Source organism: Antechinus flavipes, chromosome 1, assembly GCF_016432865.1.
Source record: "Antechinus flavipes isolate AdamAnt ecotype Samford, QLD, Australia chromosome 1, AdamAnt_v2, whole genome shotgun sequence".
NCBI classification, from domain to species: Eukaryota; Metazoa; Chordata; class Mammalia; order Dasyuromorphia; family Dasyuridae; genus Antechinus; species Antechinus flavipes.
Genome location: NC_067398.1, coordinates 24,392,115 through 24,409,154, shown reverse-complemented (window position 1 = coordinate 24,409,154; position 17,040 = coordinate 24,392,115). Strand labels below are relative to the sequence as shown.

At 40.3% G+C, this 17,040-nt stretch overlaps 1 protein-coding gene across 1 annotated transcript in view; it reads left to right on the top strand.

Moving 5' to 3' along the window:
- Positions 1 to 17,040, top strand: part of ADAMTS9 (ADAM metallopeptidase with thrombospondin type 1 motif 9) — a 181,957-nt gene that overhangs the window by 78,326 nt on the left and 86,591 nt on the right. The window contains exons 20-26 of the mRNA XM_051980189.1: positions 2,971 to 3,181; positions 4,125 to 4,289; positions 6,356 to 6,520; positions 9,490 to 9,609; positions 14,931 to 15,032; positions 15,184 to 15,351; positions 15,579 to 15,848. Coding sequence (XP_051836149.1) covers positions 2,971 to 3,181; positions 4,125 to 4,289; positions 6,356 to 6,520; positions 9,490 to 9,609; positions 14,931 to 15,032; positions 15,184 to 15,351; positions 15,579 to 15,848 — 1,201 coding nt within the window. The remainder of the gene's footprint in view (positions 1 to 2,970; positions 3,182 to 4,124; positions 4,290 to 6,355; positions 6,521 to 9,489; positions 9,610 to 14,930; positions 15,033 to 15,183; positions 15,352 to 15,578; positions 15,849 to 17,040) is intronic.

Below are 17,040 nucleotides of genomic sequence, written 5' to 3'. Positions count from 1 at the left end.
CTTGTGTCTTTTCTTCTTTCTTCTCCTTCCTTTTCTCCTCTCCTTTTCTCATTTCTTATTTTCTTTCCTCTTCTTTCTTCATTTCTCCTTTCCTTTCTTCTCTTCTCTTCTTTCCTTTCCTCTCCTTTTCTCATTCTTTCCTCCTTTCTCCTTTCCTCTCCTCTCTTCTTCTTTCCCCATCTCTCCTTTCCTCTATTTTCTTCCTCTTTCCCCATCTTGCCTTTTCTCTCCTGTCTTCTTCTTTCCCCACCTCTCCTTTCCTCTATTCTCTTCTTTTCCCCCATCTTGCCTTTCCTCTCCTCTCTTCTTCTTTTTTCATCTCTCCTTTCCTTTTCTATCTCCTTTCCTCATTTCTTCTTTCCTCTCCTTTCTTCTTCTTTCCCTCTCTCCTTTTCTCTCCTCTCTTCTTCTTTATCATCTCTCCTTTCCTCTCCTTTCTTCATCTTTCCTCTTTCCCCCCATCATTTCTCCTTCCCTTTCTTTTCTCTCAATTCTTACTCTCTTCATGGAGGACCATCTTGATTTATGGTTTCATTAACGTAAGACTGGTCCTCATCCTTCAGTTTGGGATGTGTGAATAGCGTATTCCCCAACTATAACAAACACCGACGTGTCTATTTTAGAAATGAGAAGAGGCCCAGAAAAGGGAGATATCTCATACAGGCCTAGGAACTGTTCCTCTGACTTTGCCCCCAGCTCCCTTTCTCAGCTGCCTCATTATGGTACTCCGAGAGTCTCTCCTTGGAAGGTAGGCGTCTGTTCTCGTAGTGAAAAGGACATTTATTTTCATGTTTCAGATCAGCATGACAGCCTGTCACCCAGAAATGACTAGTTTCACTATCACAGTTCTGACAGAGCACCATCATTAGTGCTAGGTACCGGGAGGTGTTTGGCGGCCCTCGGTGTCAGAGTGGACAAGGGGAGAAGAAGCCTCCATGGACAAAAACTGAGACCCTGTTCTCCACTCTAGAGAACATATCTCTTTGGTTCCTTTGGGAAAGAAGAGGGAAAATAGTGCTTCACTGTACAAAAATTTGCTTTCCTCATGACCTTTTCAGGAATGCAGCTCTTGTGTAAAGTGAGACACTGGTGCCAGCTACTTGAAATTCATTGTTATTTGGAATCTGCCAGCATCAGATGCCCTCTGACCGGGGTCATCGAACTTCAAGTAGCTGGCATTCCCCGGCCAACTGGATCGCGCTTCGCTGATATAATAGCTTGTTTAGTACCAAGATGATGGGGCTTTTGGGTCAGAGAGTTTGGGTTAGTTTGGATAACTCCAAGTGTGATCAGTACTACAAGGGGGCAGGGAAGGGGGTTGGAGGTCAACAGCTCCTCCCTCATCTTCCATTGCTGATGGGAGTAGGGGTACGACATGAGACTCTGATGCGGCTCTCCTTTAAGGAAGGGGTTCTCTCTCCTGCTTGTTTTCCCTTGATTGCATCCTCCCTGGGACAGATGGATCATCTGAGGATGTAGCAACCTGGAATCCCTTCTAACTCCTAGTCAGAGGAGAAGGTGGAGGCTGGAACAAAGGCAGGGAAGGCTGTGGACAAAAGCGGGCCACCCAGTACAGGAAAATATCACTCTTCCTTCTCCTCAGTTCAATAAACGTTTTACAGTCACCATTCCTGTCTGTCAGAACCTAGAGGAGCTAAGAAATTTTAAGGCTCCAGTCAAGTTACTAACAATGTAATTATTTAATCCAAGTGTGTGACTTGAATTACAATCTCCTCTCTTTCTTTCCTTCCCTCTTCCTCCCTTTTTCTTCCTTTCCTTCTTCATCTCCCTCTATTTCTCTCTTTCTTTCCTTTCTACAACATTTTGAGGTTCACAAAATTCTTTACATGTAAAAGGTCTTTTAATCCTTACTACATCCCTGGGAGATAGATTTTGCAAGTGGTAAAATTGAAATTCAGAAGTAAAATGACTTGTCCATGACAATACAGCTACTAGGTATGAGGAGCAGGACTAGAAGCTGAATCAGTGATTGCTGATTCCCAAGCCCAGAGTTTTCAGTAATGAGGGCCCAGCCCTGGTTCTTGGAATAAAGTCCAGACTCATCAGACTCAGAGCTGACAGAGAGCTCTGAGAGAACTTAGTAAGCCCTCCACTTAACAGTGGGGAAACTGAGGCCTGAAGATCCGAAGTCCTTTGCTTCTTAAATGCTTTATTTGCTTGTAATGGGAACAAATGTTGAATCATCTGAATCCTGTCAGCTTTTTGTCATTCGTTGACTTGACTGTATCTAGACAAATGCCGGTAATAGTCAGGATATCAGAGTCAGACTTTTTAGGTGAAAACGTTTTGCCCATTTTACTTTGTTGAGCCCTACCGCAATCCTGAGCAGTAGCTGCTTCAGCCAGTGCCCTAGTGGATGCACGCTGGTCTTGACCTGGAGTCATAAATAGCCAAGTTTGGATCTCAACTTAGACCTAGCTGTGGGACCCCAAGCAAGTTTGCTTTCCACCTCGATTTTCTCACCTGTCGAGTGAGGATAATAATAGCACTTGCTTTCAAGGACTGTTATGAGGATCAAATGAAATGATGGGATACATGGGGAGTGCTCTGCAAACATTGGCTGCTCCTATAGCCAAGAAAACCGGAGCCAAATTAAATGGCCTGCCTCAAGGTATCAGTTGGACCAAATGATCCTTGCAGATCCTTTGCCTAAAATAGCAGAAATGAAAAGTAACGTAGCCAGAACTGCAGACTCCAGCGTCAAGTACCCTTTCCATTGGCCCACACAGCCTAACTAGGGCTCCTAAGGAGCTAAACGCTGGCAACCGCCATGTTCTCTCCGTGAACTTTGGCAGCTGTGAAAAATTCAAAGGAGAAGGTGGTTTGGAATCAGATTTTGCCAGCCCCGTCACACTATTCCATCTATTATTGTTTGCATGCCACAATGTCAGCTTTTCCTGCAAATGATTGCCACCGTTTGTTTACCCCGCCCTGTTCTTTCCTGAGTAGATGGCACATTGCCGGCAAAAGTGAATGTAGCGCCCAGTGTGGCTTGGGCTACCGCACTCTCGATATCTACTGCGCCAAGTACAACAGGCCCGAGGGGAAGACAGAGAAAGTGGATGACAGCTTCTGCAGCAGCCACCCCAAACCGAGCAACCGGGAAAAGTGCTCTGGAGAATGTAACACAGGAGGCTGGCGGTACACAGACTGGACAGAAGTAAGCGGTTTTCTTTCTTTCTTTTTTCTTTTTCTTTTTTTTTTGCTGAGACAACTGGGGTTAAGCGACTTGCCCATGGTCACACAGCTAGGAAGTATTAAGTGTCTGAGGCCAGATTTGAACTTGAGTCCTCCTGATTTCAGGGCTGGTGCTCTATCCACTGAGCCACCTAGCTGCCCCAGTATGTCAGTTTTAATTGTGGGAATATACACTTTTGATTTAAAAAAAAAATCCCTCTGCTTTTGTCCATTCCTGGCTTCAAATTTAAAAAAAAAATATTGTATTGATATTTTTGTTTTCACACACACACACACACACACACACACACACACACACACACACACTTGGCTCTCAGGAACTGTCAAATTATCAAGGATTTACACTTTGGAAATCCAGCAAAAGCTATAAAATTAGGACTTCATTTATTGTTTTATTGATTGTCTAGACTTAAGAAGAAAATGATGGAGAAAATGTTAATGCAGATTAAACTTAAAAGCATGTCCTGTGTTTTGGAGAGCCAGTTGTTAAACACTTACGAGTACACTGTACTGTGTACTGATTATTTTTAATATTTTTATGTTTTTATATTTTAATATTTTTAATATCAGCTTCCTCCATCAGAATCTTCCCTTGTAACAAATGAAAGCAATGAAACAAAGCCAGTTGATCCTATCTGATAGTGTACGCAGCATTTCATACCTGTGGCACACCACCTCTCTCAAGAGAAGGGATGTGTGTTTTATTATCTATCCTCTGGAATCATCCTAAGATGGTCTAAGAACAAGACTGCTTGCTCCCACTTAATCAGACTTCTTCTCACATTTGTTATTTTTATTTTTATCTGTTACTTTTATTTTTTTCCATAAAGTTTAGTCAAAAAGTTAGAACATCTTAGAGAACTCAGAGATAAAGACCTTCATTTTCTATTTCTATTTTCTTCAAGTGCTCCAAGAGCTGTGATAGTGGAATGCAGAGAAGAAGAGCTATCTGTGTGAGCCCTCACAATGATGTCTTGGATGATAGCAAATGCAGACACCAGGAGAAGCTCACCGTTCAGAGATGTAATGAGTTCCTTTGTCCACAGTGGAAATCTGGAGACTGGTCAGAGGTAGGACTGTGAATGAAATGAATGAATGATTCAGAAAATCAATGAGAAAAAAATCAGCATTTACTGTGTGCCAGATATCATGCTATATCCTTGGAGTACAGATACAAAAACAAGACAATCCCTGTTTAAAGGACTTACATTATAATATAAGGAGATAATACATACAGATAAGGGATTGGGGGCCAATGAAGGGTGTTAGATTTGATATGTCAACAGAGGGAGGGATAGAGTCATTGAAGTATAGGCTTCACACAGCCTTTCTAGGAGCAATGGCAGTATTGATTTGATTGGGATTACAGATCTGGAGGTGATAGAGCATGGGGTTTGACAGATAAGATGACTGAGGTATAAAGGGAAACATGACTGGGACCCATTACATACAGTGGGTCATGTGAAGTACACACTAATCAAAATGTTATGAATCCCAAAGAGAGAATCCTTTTTTATTTAATATTTTTACTTGCCTCAGTTACATGCAAAACAGTTTTTACATTTGTTTTGAAAACTTTAAGTTCTAGATTCTCTTCCTTTCTCCCCATCCTCACTCTGCATTAAAAAGGCACATGCGAAGTTAAGTATAACATTTCGATGAAAGTCATGTTGTGAAAGAAAACATAGATCTTCCCGCACCCCAAAAAAATCCTTAAGGAAAATAAAGTATTTTGCTCTGTACTTCACTCTGTATTCAGACACTATCAATACTTTCTCTGAGTACAGATAGCATTTTTCATCAAAAATCTGTCAGAGTTGTCAAGGATCTTTGATTATATTGCTAAGAAGAGCACAATTATTCACAGCCTATCATTCCACAACATTGCTGTTACTTTGTACACAGTACATTTCACTTTGTTTCAGTTTATGGAGGACTTCTCAGGTTTTTCTGAGAGCATCTTGCTCATCATTTCCCATAGACAATAATATTCCATCATAATCACATACCACAGTTTATTCAGCCATTTCTCAAATGATGGTCATCCCTTCAATTTCCAATTTTTGTTCTGAGAAAAGAGCTGTTGTAAATATTTTTGTACATATGGGTCCTTTTCCTTTTTGTAAATTTTTTGGGGGATTTATGCCTAGCAGTGGTGTTGTTAAGTTAACAGATATGCATGATTTTATAGCCCTTTGGATATAGATAATTTTTTGATTATTTATCAGTTGGAGAATGGTACTTTCTTTGTTTAAAAAAATAAATTTCAGTTTCCTATACATTTGAGAAATGAGGTCTTTATCAGGGAAGCTTGATTCATACTTCTTTTGTAGTTATTATTGCATTTCCCCAACCTCCCATGATATTTAGAGTTTAAGTAGACATTAGAAGCCACTCAGTCTATCTTTCCCCTGCCCCCATTTTACTGGTGAGGAAACTGAGGCACAGAGCAATTAATAGAAGTACAGAAAGGGAAATTTATACTTGATGTAAGTAATAACTTCATAACAATCCAACCATCCAAGATATCCAAAAAAGCATCTTTGATGCTTTCAGTTATGGTGAATCCAGGAGATGGCCTCCACTGGCCAGATACTTCTTGGAATGATGATTCTTGTTCAAAGATTAGGTGACTCTTGGTGCTTCTGTATTTTTCAACCATTAAATTTGAACCACTTAACCTTCTTTTTGGTAAATATTACCCCTAAACGCTAGAATTTATGAGATAATTTAAATATATAGCTTTCACTCCTAAATGGTAGCCATTCTATATGTGCAAATACATTCTAAGACCCTTAAAAGTAGGGCTGTTACTCATTTTGCCTTTGTATGGTACAGTGACCTACATATAAATGGATGTTTTGATAAACGATTGTTGGTTTGGATTGAGTTGATGATGGGCTGATTATACATTCACGGGACATTGAAGCAATTTAATTAAAACAAACTAGCTCTACTTTATGTGCTATATAATTTATTTTTTGTAAGCTCACTCCAACACTGGGCAGGCTGTGTGAGGAGGGCCACTTGGACTCAGGAAGAGATCAGGTCTCCCCACCCCTACCCCCAACCCTGAAGCATCGTCCAGAAGTAGCCTTGCCTTACACGTGTCCTATTCTCTGTTTCCCCCCTTCAGTGCTTGGTCACTTGTGGAAAGGGGCACAAGCACCGCCAGGTCTGGTGTCAGTTTGGCGAAGAGAGACTGAACGACCGACTGTGTGACCTTGCCACCAAGCCCGACTCGGTGCAGACCTGTCAGCAGCAGGAATGTGCATCCTGGCAAGTAGGGCCGTGGGGACAGGTATTTTAAATGACAAGGTTCTCGACTACATTCTTTTCTCTCTAGACAGACGCTGAGAAGGGACGTGCCATTGGAGGGGATTAAACATGTCCCCAGCATGCCATGCAAGGACTGGAACTGGTCAGCAGTCAGGCAGATCTAATTTAATTGGCAAAATCATTCTGCCCTCGTTCCCTGGGCTGCTATTTCTTTTGTGGTCCTTGCTGCACACGTCCATCCTGGGGCTCGCAAAGCCGGCCAGAGACCATAAGCAATCAGCCGGATTAATGCTAGAGGTCATTCTTGGCTACGGCTTTCTTAGAGTATGTGTGTTACAAATATAATATGGCATGTCTGGTGCAAGAGGCAGCTTAGGATGGTGGGGAAGAAGGTTGGTCTTAGTGTCAGGGAGACCTGCTTCTGTCCCCTCCAAGATGTGTGGACTTGGCCAAATCACTTACTCTCTGAGTGCCCCAAGCAACTCTCTTAGAAATGTATTTGCGCGGTGGCAGGATTTCCATGCCTGTTACAGCAACAATTCAAAAAACAAACAGCAAAAATAAACAGTGAGAAGCAAGCAGTAGTGACTAGAAGGCCTTGGGAGAGCCGGATTCAAGTGCTATCTCTGACATGTGCTGGCTGTGTAATCTGGCAAATGACGGAAACTCTCAGTGACCCCTAAAACCCTATAAGACTTTAAGTTATAAAATGCTCATCTGGATCAAAGGACGGGAAGGGGAAAGTGAGGCAAAGGAGAGATTTCCCAAAGCAGAATTTCCACAAAATGATAAAATGAAAAAAAGGGAACTTTCCCCACCTCCAAATCAGCTGCTGCACCTGCTACCTATAAAAGATGGGAAAAGATTTAGAGGAGGCTTCACATGGGTGCTCCTCATGGAGGAACTGTGGGGGAGCAGAAGGAAACTGAACTGACTTTTCAATCTGTAGGTGTCCTCACTGAGGAAAGCCTTTGGAATATTTAAATTCCACATATATGATGAGGAATCAGAATCCTGGCAGTACAAACAGGACAAGAGTGGGGACCATTTGGGTGAAAAAGTCACAGTAATTATGAGACTTAAAAGCCTAACTGTGTGTACTGAAGTTCTAATCATTCATTTAAAAAAAGAAGAAATATGAATGTAGCTCATCAAGATAAGTGCTTAATAATTGGTTATTGGTTTGGATTGAATTTGAGATGGGCCAATGAGACATTCACTATTCATGGCTAAAGCTTAATTAAAATAAATAAGCTCTATTTTATATGCTATATAATTTATTTTGAAAGTGCACTCTAAGCCTGGGCAGGTTGTGTGGGAAGGGGGATACTTGGATTTGAAGAAGGGATCAATTCTCTTCCCAAAATCCCACCCACAGTAAGAATTGTTATGGTATTGGTGGCAAATTCATATAGAAACAAATCCCTGTGCCTGGGTACACACTTAGGAAACCACAAATTAATATTCTCTCAATTGTATTGTATTTTTATTTATTTTGTTGAACATTTCCCATTTAAATTTAATCATCTAATGTTTCTACCAGTTTGACATCTATGGCTAGAGATAATCTAGTTTCCAGGCAAGAGACAATCCCTAAAAGAATAGTTCTTTCCTTGAAAGTCTCCTTGATTCAGCCATTCGAGCTGCTTGTTATACTGAACCTCTTTCTGTAGAATCTTGCTGTAGATTAAGGCACAATAACTGTTTTCAGTGGGAATCAATCAATCACCGTATATTTATTAAGTACCTGCTGTGTACCATGCTATAGGCACTATGGATATAAGCACAAATAATGAGTCAATCTTTAACCACAAGAGGCTTCCAGGGTGAGAAACAACTCCACTAAATACTTGCAACATAAATATCAATAGTAGCAAAGACAAAGATCTACAAAGTCCTTAAGTAAAGGAAATTTGTAGGGGAGGTTTGGTCAGGATCAGGAAAGGCTCATGCAGAAAATGGTGTTTAAACAGCATCTTAAAGACAGGATGCAGTGAAGCAGACAAAGAAGGGCAGAAATGCTTCTTAGGAAATCCCTTAAAGAATTATCTCTTCTCTCCTTCCTCCCATTACCTAACACCATCTGTTCCTAAGTCTTAGTTCCTAAGACTAGAATGGGAGCATCTAATCCAAGCCTCCTCATTCTTCTCTTCAAATGGTTTTTGGAGCCATTTTTTTCACCTCTCTTATGTATATTCTATATTAGAAAAAAGCTTAGAACTCCTAAGCAAGACTGAGTAGAAAAAGGAGAGTTACTTAATTTCCAAATTCCTCCTCTGTCTTTAAGTCATTTGGAGAGCGGGGTCAAAGGGCAGAGCATGGCACAATGCTGTCACATTTTTGGAATATGTGTCCATCCCGACTAAGAGATTTCTTTTATGTCCTGTGTTTATCAGAGCGGCTCTGCCTTACTCACAGTTGGAGAATCCAATCTTCTACCTGGTTGAGTTCTGGGTTATTTCTGCCTCAAGTGATCCAGATCATTTCTGCTTTGGCTAGAAACCCTGAGGGTCATCCCCACTCCCACCAGATTCATTCATCCTTTTAGATTTTTTGGACTAGGTGAAAGGGAAGATTTTTTGCCTCAGTTGCTACCTAGTCTTAATCACTGGATGGGTGCAGCCTCAGTCAAACTGAATCCTATTGAAGATTTAGCTTAAAAAGGCCAAAGTCTCTTATTTCATCGAAGGCCATCTTCAGTCACCTTGATGTATATCTTGCCACTGGACCCAGATGGCTCTGGAGGGGAAAGTCAGGCAGCTTACTTAAATCCTCACTTAAATCCAGTTCATTTGCATGTCACAGCATGATGTCATGAATGAAGGATAAACAAGAATGATCTGGATAGTCTCCTCATTTTGCCTAGCTTGCATAAGTGCTAGCCCCTTGACTCCCTTGAGTTGCAGGATCCTTGCCCCTTTCCCTTTGTTTTGTGGAGAGAACCTTGGCTGAGGTCTCTGTGCCCTTGTGTTTTTTTTTTTTTTCCTCCAGTGCAGTGTTACTTGTGGCCAAGGCTATCAGATGCGAGCTGTCAAATGCGTCCTTGGAGCTTATTTGTCTGTGGTTGATGACAATGAGTGTAATGCTGCAACCCGACCAACCGACACCCTGGTAAGAATCATTTCAGTGAGGATGTTCAATTCACTGGCGTTGTGCTTTGACCACCGGGCTGCCCAGTCCCAATCCTTGAAGTCTCCCCCTTCCCTGTGTCTGCTCTGGTGGAGTCTGTGGACGGCTCAGCACATCTGGAGGTTTGGCTCTTTCGCTTGGATATTTGGGCCAGGAACCGAGACCATATGAAATATTAATTTGTTTCAGGTTTTATTATTTTGATGGTGCAATTTTATTCTGGTTGTTAGTTTGTATAAGAGACAGCATGACATAATGTCTAGGGCAGCAGTGTTGGAATTCAAACAGAAACAGTGACCACCAAACCACAGGCTACATATTGATTTAAAAAACCACACATTAACATTATTTGGGTTCCATTGTATTTTTATTTACAGTCTCAAATATTTCCCAATTACATTTTTATCTGATTCAAGTGGTCTATGGTTGACATCTCTGGTAGAGACGCTGCATTTGTAAGCAAGAAAACATAGGTTCAGATACTCCCAGACACACTTCATGATTAAGGTTTCCAAACTAAATCCTGCCTGAGACACTTAATGGTTAAGATTTCCAAACTAAATTTCTTAATTTCACTATGCTTCAGACAACTCACTCCTCAGGATTTAGATACACGTTGGAAACACTGGAAATCAGAATGTTATGTACATATGTGTGTGTGTGTGTATGTGTGTGTGTGTGTATATGTGCACGCTTGTGTTTAGATTTATAATATTAATTAACTTTTTAAGAAAAGAAAGAAATATTTAGGGGGAAATCATGTTCATTCCATGATAAATTATAATATCAGCTTATATTCTCATTAAATGAAACAGGAGGAAAATAATTCCACAAATTGGGATCTTTTCTTTTTCATTTCTGTTATGGAAGGGATGTTAAGTTATTCCACAAATACAAGTATTGGGATTCCCCAGTAGACTTAGTTTGGATCCCTCCTGTAAAATATAAAGTCCATATGGGAATTCAAATGAATTCCTTCTTTGATAGCCACCTATGACCACAGATAACTTAAAACAAATGATTACCACAGCCAATAGAAGTGTGAACAAAATTCTGATTAATTTGCTGTTATGGACACCATCTGTTGGGATTTAGCCAAGCATAAAATAGCATCCCTATGAAATATGAAATATGAAAGAGTATACTTTTGCCCAGCATATCAAGCTTCCTTTTTTAAATTAAAAATTTAAATGTACCAATTTTTTTAAATTCTAAATAACTTAAAATTATAAACATTTTTTAAAATGCTGATTCCGTAGCACTGCATTTGGGTTCAGTTCAAGACTGGCAAGTGAGGATGGTTCCTTCCAATACTGTGGTTCCATTTTGTCATTAGTCTTCCCTTGCTATATATACGCTCTGTTCTTTTACATGTTATTGATAAAATAAATGAAACGAAGGGGTAAATGAAAAAAAAATTATTAAGCATTTACTATGTGCCAGGTACTATAGATAGTGCAAAAACAAGACCTTCCCTATCCTCAAGAAGCTTACCTTTTAATCATACAAAGGAGCTAGAATTAGAAGGGTTGGTGAGGTTTTACACTTGGAAGCAGAACTTAGGCAGGAGAGTGTCATGGTGGGGCTAGGAACAAGCTCAAATGGATCATATTAAGATTCCAGGGACCCAGAGACAGCACTTCATTCATTCATTCATTCATTCATCTAGTTATCTATTCATTTATTTATTTAGCAATTAGGGTTAAGTGACTTTCTCAGGATCACACAGCTTAAGTGTCTGATATCCTATTTGAACTCAGGTCCTCCTGACTTCAGGGCTAATGCTTTATCTGCTGCACCACCTAGCTGCCCCGACAGCATGATATAACAATGATAACTAACACTTATCTTAGAACTTCAAAGTTTATTAATGATTTTGCAACTCTCATTTCATTTGAACTCTACAATTACCCTGTGAATGATCATCTGTGTTTTTCACATGAGAAGACAGAAGCAGGAGGTGATTTAAGTGGGTCACATAGCTATTAAATGTCAGAAGCAAGATTCAAAGTCAAGTCTTCCTGACTCCACATCCAACACTCTACCCATTATCCCACCCATTATCTCTCACTGTTTATCCTCATGTTTTATCTAAGCATTTCAATTTCAGACTTTATATAGACACACTTAGTTTAGTACATGGAAACTTCGTCATTTAGGAGCATGTTGGACAGGGGTCCTCAAACTTTTTAAATAGGGGGCCAGTTTACTGTCCCTCAGATTGTTGGAGGGCCAGACTATAGTAAAAACAGAAACTTTGTTTTGTAAGCCTTTAAATAAAGAAACTTCAGAGCCCTGTATGAGGGGGATAAACGTCCTCAGCTGCTGCATCTGGCCCACGGGCCATAGTTTGAAGACCTTTGAGTTGGATCTCTATTTGATGAAGCCCTACCCATGCTATAAATATTAGATTAAAATCTGCTTCCTAAGTTTAAAAAAGCTCTCCTTATTCTCTCCGAATTCTTTCCCTACAAGGAAATAATGAATTTACATTATAGTGATTTGTATATTTGTCTTGATACCTCCTGCCCGTTGGGAGCAGGAACTAGGTCTTAGGTCTTCTTATTCCAATATTCCTATGTGTTGTATCGCACCTCCTAGGTACTTAATCAAACACGCTGCATTGAATTAACTTGTTATATAAAGAGGATACAGCACAGTATTTTATGATTTTGGAAGAAACATCCATTTCCTCCATTTTTTTTTTTTTTTTTTTTTTTACATTTGGCTCTCCCAAATTATTCTTTGGCATCATCAGAAAGAAAGCAAAACACTTGATCAGCTTAGCAGATTTGTGCCTTATTATAGGTCCTCATTTTTGGAGTATGTGAATAGCATTTGGCCTGCAGAATGAACAATTTGTCATGAATAACAATTTCATCTACTCATTATAACGTGTAAGAATGGACTGTCTGTGGAATAATCTCAGTCTTAAACTAAAATGGTTGTGGGAAAGTATTAACATGTTCCTATTTAGTAGCTGGGAGAATCACCATCTGATTTTTCATTAACCAGCAAAGTAATAGAATTTTAGATCCAGAAGAAAACTTAGATGTATGAACCTTTTTATTTCTTTAAAAGGAAAATTGAGGTCCAGTGATGAGTTTATCTAGAAATTTGATCTTGATTTGAATAAAATATCTCATCCTATTCCAGTAGAAAATATGGAGAAAATAGGGACTGGTTGAATTTCTTTCACCAAAGAATAGTCATTCATTAATGATATTACCTGGAAGGAAACTTCTAGTGGAATGTCCCAGGCACTTGACACTGTGCTTATGTTTAACATTCCTATCAGTCACTTGGATAAAGATTTTTTTTTTTTATTATAGCTTTTTATTTACAAGATATATGCATGGGTAATCTTTCAGCATTGACAGTTGCCAAACCCTTTGTTCCAACTTTTCTCCTCCTTCCGCCCACCCTCTCCCCCAGATGGCAGGTTGACCAATACATGTTAAACATGTCAAAGTATAAGTTAAATACAATATATGTATACATGTCAAACAGTTATTTTGCTGTATAAAAAGAATCGGACTCCAAAATATTGTACAATTAGCCTGTGAAGGAAATAAAAAATGCAGGTGGACAAAAATAGAGGGATTGGGAATTCTATGTAGTGGTTCCTAGTCATCTCCCAGAGTTCTTTCACTGGGTGTAGCTGGTTCAGTTCATTACTGCTCCATTGGAACTGATTTGGTTCATCTCATTGCTGAAGATGGCCATGTCCATCAGAATTGATCACCATATAGTATTGTTGTTGAAGTATATAATGATTTTCTGGTCCTGCTCATTTCAGCATCAGTTCATGTAAGTCTCTTCAGGCCTTTCTGAAATCATCTGATAAAGATTTAAATGGTATTCTTAACTGAATTCAAAGATGACACAAACCTGGGAAAACATCATCTATGAAACACCAGGTTTTAAAATTATCTTGAAAGGATAGAACATGGGGCCAGTCCAGTATAATGAAATTTAATGAGCTTCAAAGTCTAAATATAAAAAGTCTTATCCTCAGGTTCAAAAAATTAACCTCATAAGCACGATACAAAAAAGGAAAAACTCTACAGCATTTAGGTGGAAAAAATTATGAGGTTTTAAGTTTATTATAAACTAATCATGTGTTAATAGTTAAGGGAGTTAAGGCAAACTTATATTGGATTATAAGAAATCTAGCATCTAGAAATAAAGAGGTAAGAGTTTCTTTGAGTTCTTCCAGTTTTCCATAGCTAGGCTATTATACTCCAGTGAACTCCATTTAAAGAACATTTAGCAACTGCAGAATATCCAGAGCTGGGCGTCCACAGTTATATAGGATCTTGAGTCCCTGGAGGAAGTAGGGATGGCAAGCCTGCAGAAGAGATGACTAGGGAGATCAGGGCATGTGTGCAGCTTCTCAGTATTTGTTGAGCTGTCAAATAGGAACAGTATTCACCTTGTTCTGTTGGGCTCCAAAAGACAGAAATAGGAACAGTCGGGCAGAAGAGGAAGATTGAGACTTGATATCAAGATAAACTTGGTAACAATTGGAACTGTCCAAAAATAAGATGAGCTGCCTTGGGAAATCATCAGATGGATTTCTCTTTATTAAAGAACTGTTAGAATTGTATAAATATATATGCATATATTGGATTTAACATATATTTTGACCATGTTTAACATATATTGGATTACTTGCCATTTAGGGAAGGGGATGGGGCCGAGGGTGAAAAATCGGAACCCAAGGTTTTGCAAGGGCTAATGTTGAAGAATTGTCCATGCATATGTTTTGAAAAGTAAAACGCTTTAATAAAAAAAAAAAAAAGTAATAGCAAAATAAGTTAAAAAGCATAATTAAAGCAGAGTTACAAGGGATAGGAAAGATTTGTGTGTAGGGAATAGGGGTGTGTGTGTGTGTGTGTGTATGTATGTGCATGTATGTATCTATATCTATATATGTATACATAAATAGATCCTTGCTTAACTGTAGACTGCTTGGGAAAGTTGAGGGGGGATGAAAGGGGAAAAGAAGAATAAAGTAAAAAAAAAAAAGTTCATAGTAGAGAACAAAAGAACAATCTATAAGGATAAAGAAAAAACTCATTAAAAAAAAAAAAAAGAACTATCAGGCAAATAGTTCCTCTAGTAGTATAGAGGGAATTTTCATTTAGGTAGGAACTGGATGGATACAGAGGTGCATTCTAATTCTGAATCCTGAATGTATATAAGGGTCTGACCTGAAGTTACACAAGTCATTAGTGGAAGACTTGAGACTCTCCTCCACATGCTTCTATAATATGACCCTTTGCTTGTTTCTTGGACAGGACTGTGAATTAATGTCTTGCCAACCTCCACCAGCTGCACCTGAAGCAAGAAGAAGCACTAATATTCAAAGAACCCAGTGGAGATTTGGATCTTGGACTCCAGTAAGGAATTGAATGGATACAGAGGCTGGGGCAGGGGAGAGAGGATGAATAAAGAGTGAGGGATGGGATTTTTAAAGATGTAATTATTAAAACTGGGCCACTGCCTGGTGAGAAAGTTTCCATAACGCATCTTCATGTCTATCAACCCCAGTGCTCAGCAACATGTGGAAAAGGAACCCGGATGAGATATGTCAGCTGTAGGGACGATGAGGGCTCAGTGGCAGATGAGGAAGCCTGTTCTACTCTCCCTAGGCCATCAGCAAAGGAAGTGTGTGCCGTGACCCCTTGTGGGCAGTGGAAGGCCTTGGATTGGAGCCCTGTAAGCAAGGGGATTACGGATTTGGGGCTGGGGTAATTGGGTTTGGGTAGCGGTGGTGGTAGCATCAAAGTGCTAGAGGGCCCTGTTCATTCAATAACAGCTGGGTTACAATAATTGTATTTATTTTGTGATTTCTCTCCCACCGCATCCATGCCCAAAATGCACATTTTCTTCTTCTCTGTATGACCATATGACGGGCGTGTTTCCTTTCTGAATGTCCATCACAGTGCTCCGTGTCCTGTGGACAAGGTAGGGCAACTCGGCAGGTGGTATGTGTCAACTACAGCAACCAGGTAGTTGACCGGAGCGAGTGCGATGTGGATTATATCCCGGAAACGGAACAGGACTGCTCCATGTCGCCCTGCCCGCGCCAGAGCCACGACCGGGACGCGCCCCAGCACCCCTTCCAAAACAAGGACTACCACCCCAGAAGCGCCAGTCCCAGCCGCACCCACGTGCTCGGGGGCAACCAGTGGAGAACCGGACCCTGGGGGGCAGTAAGTATTCCCATGGGCGTTTCTCTGGTGAGCGGAGTCTGGGGGGGAACTGAGGAAGCTTCCTTGGGGCATCGCTTCCGTCGCCAGGCAGCAGCACTGGGCATTTTGCTTTGATTTAGACAGACTATAAAAGCAGAATTGTGGGAGCTAACACCTGGCCACGTGACCACGTTTACAGGCACTTATGAAGTCGCAATGGCTTTGGGGACCTCACTCCTGTGGAGTATTGAGCTTTCCACTGTAAGATGAGTGTTATGGTCTGGTGGTCCACAGGGGGCATATTGGGACTGTGATTCTGATAGATCCTCCCAGAGACTGACAGCTCTGATCTGTGGGGAAATTAAGCAGAGAGGGAAACTTTTATAGGAGAGTTTGAAATGAAAGCAATTTTCTTCCTTGCTATCTTCAAGATAAATGCACTCTCAAAATGACATAGCTGCCACGGAATTGGGGGAAGATTATTACCCTGGATTAGGAGGTAAATGCTAGTGTAGCTAATGTGATTGGCATGATGAACAGGTAAATTAGCACGAGCTTGCCAGAATCTCTAAATTCAGCAAAGGGAAAGGGGCCTTAGAGAATTCTCATATTCTCTCTCTCTCTCTCTCTCTCTCTCTCTCTCTCTCTCTCTCTCTCTCTCTCTGTTTCCCTCTCTGTATGTGTCTGTCTTTTTATTTCTGTCTCTGTCTCTCCCTTCCCCTCTGTCTTTTCTTCTCTCTGGTTCTCTCTCTCCTTCCTTTCCCCTCTTCTCTTTCTGCTTATGTCTATCTCTCTGTCTTTGTCTCTGTCTCTCCAAAAATAAATGATGAGATGAAACATCAAGAAACTGCTTGATTTCACTGAGGGACAGGTGAACTTCATGCAAAATGTGGTGATTAACCATGTGTAAAGATAGTAGGAGTTTACTAATTGACCTGCTTGATGTTTAGTTGTTGTTTAGACATGTCATCACATCCAATTATTTGTGACTGCATTTGGGGTTTTCTTGGTATAGGTATTGGGGCGGTTTGCCTTCTCCAGCTCATTTTACAGATGAGGAAATTAAGGCAAATAGGATTACGTGACTTGCCCAGGGTCATATAGCTAGTAAGTGTCTGAGGCTGGATTTGAACTCACGAAGGTGATTCTTCTTGATTCCCAGAGGGGCACTCTATTCACTCTGCCACCTAACTGCCCAATTGTTACGCAGTTA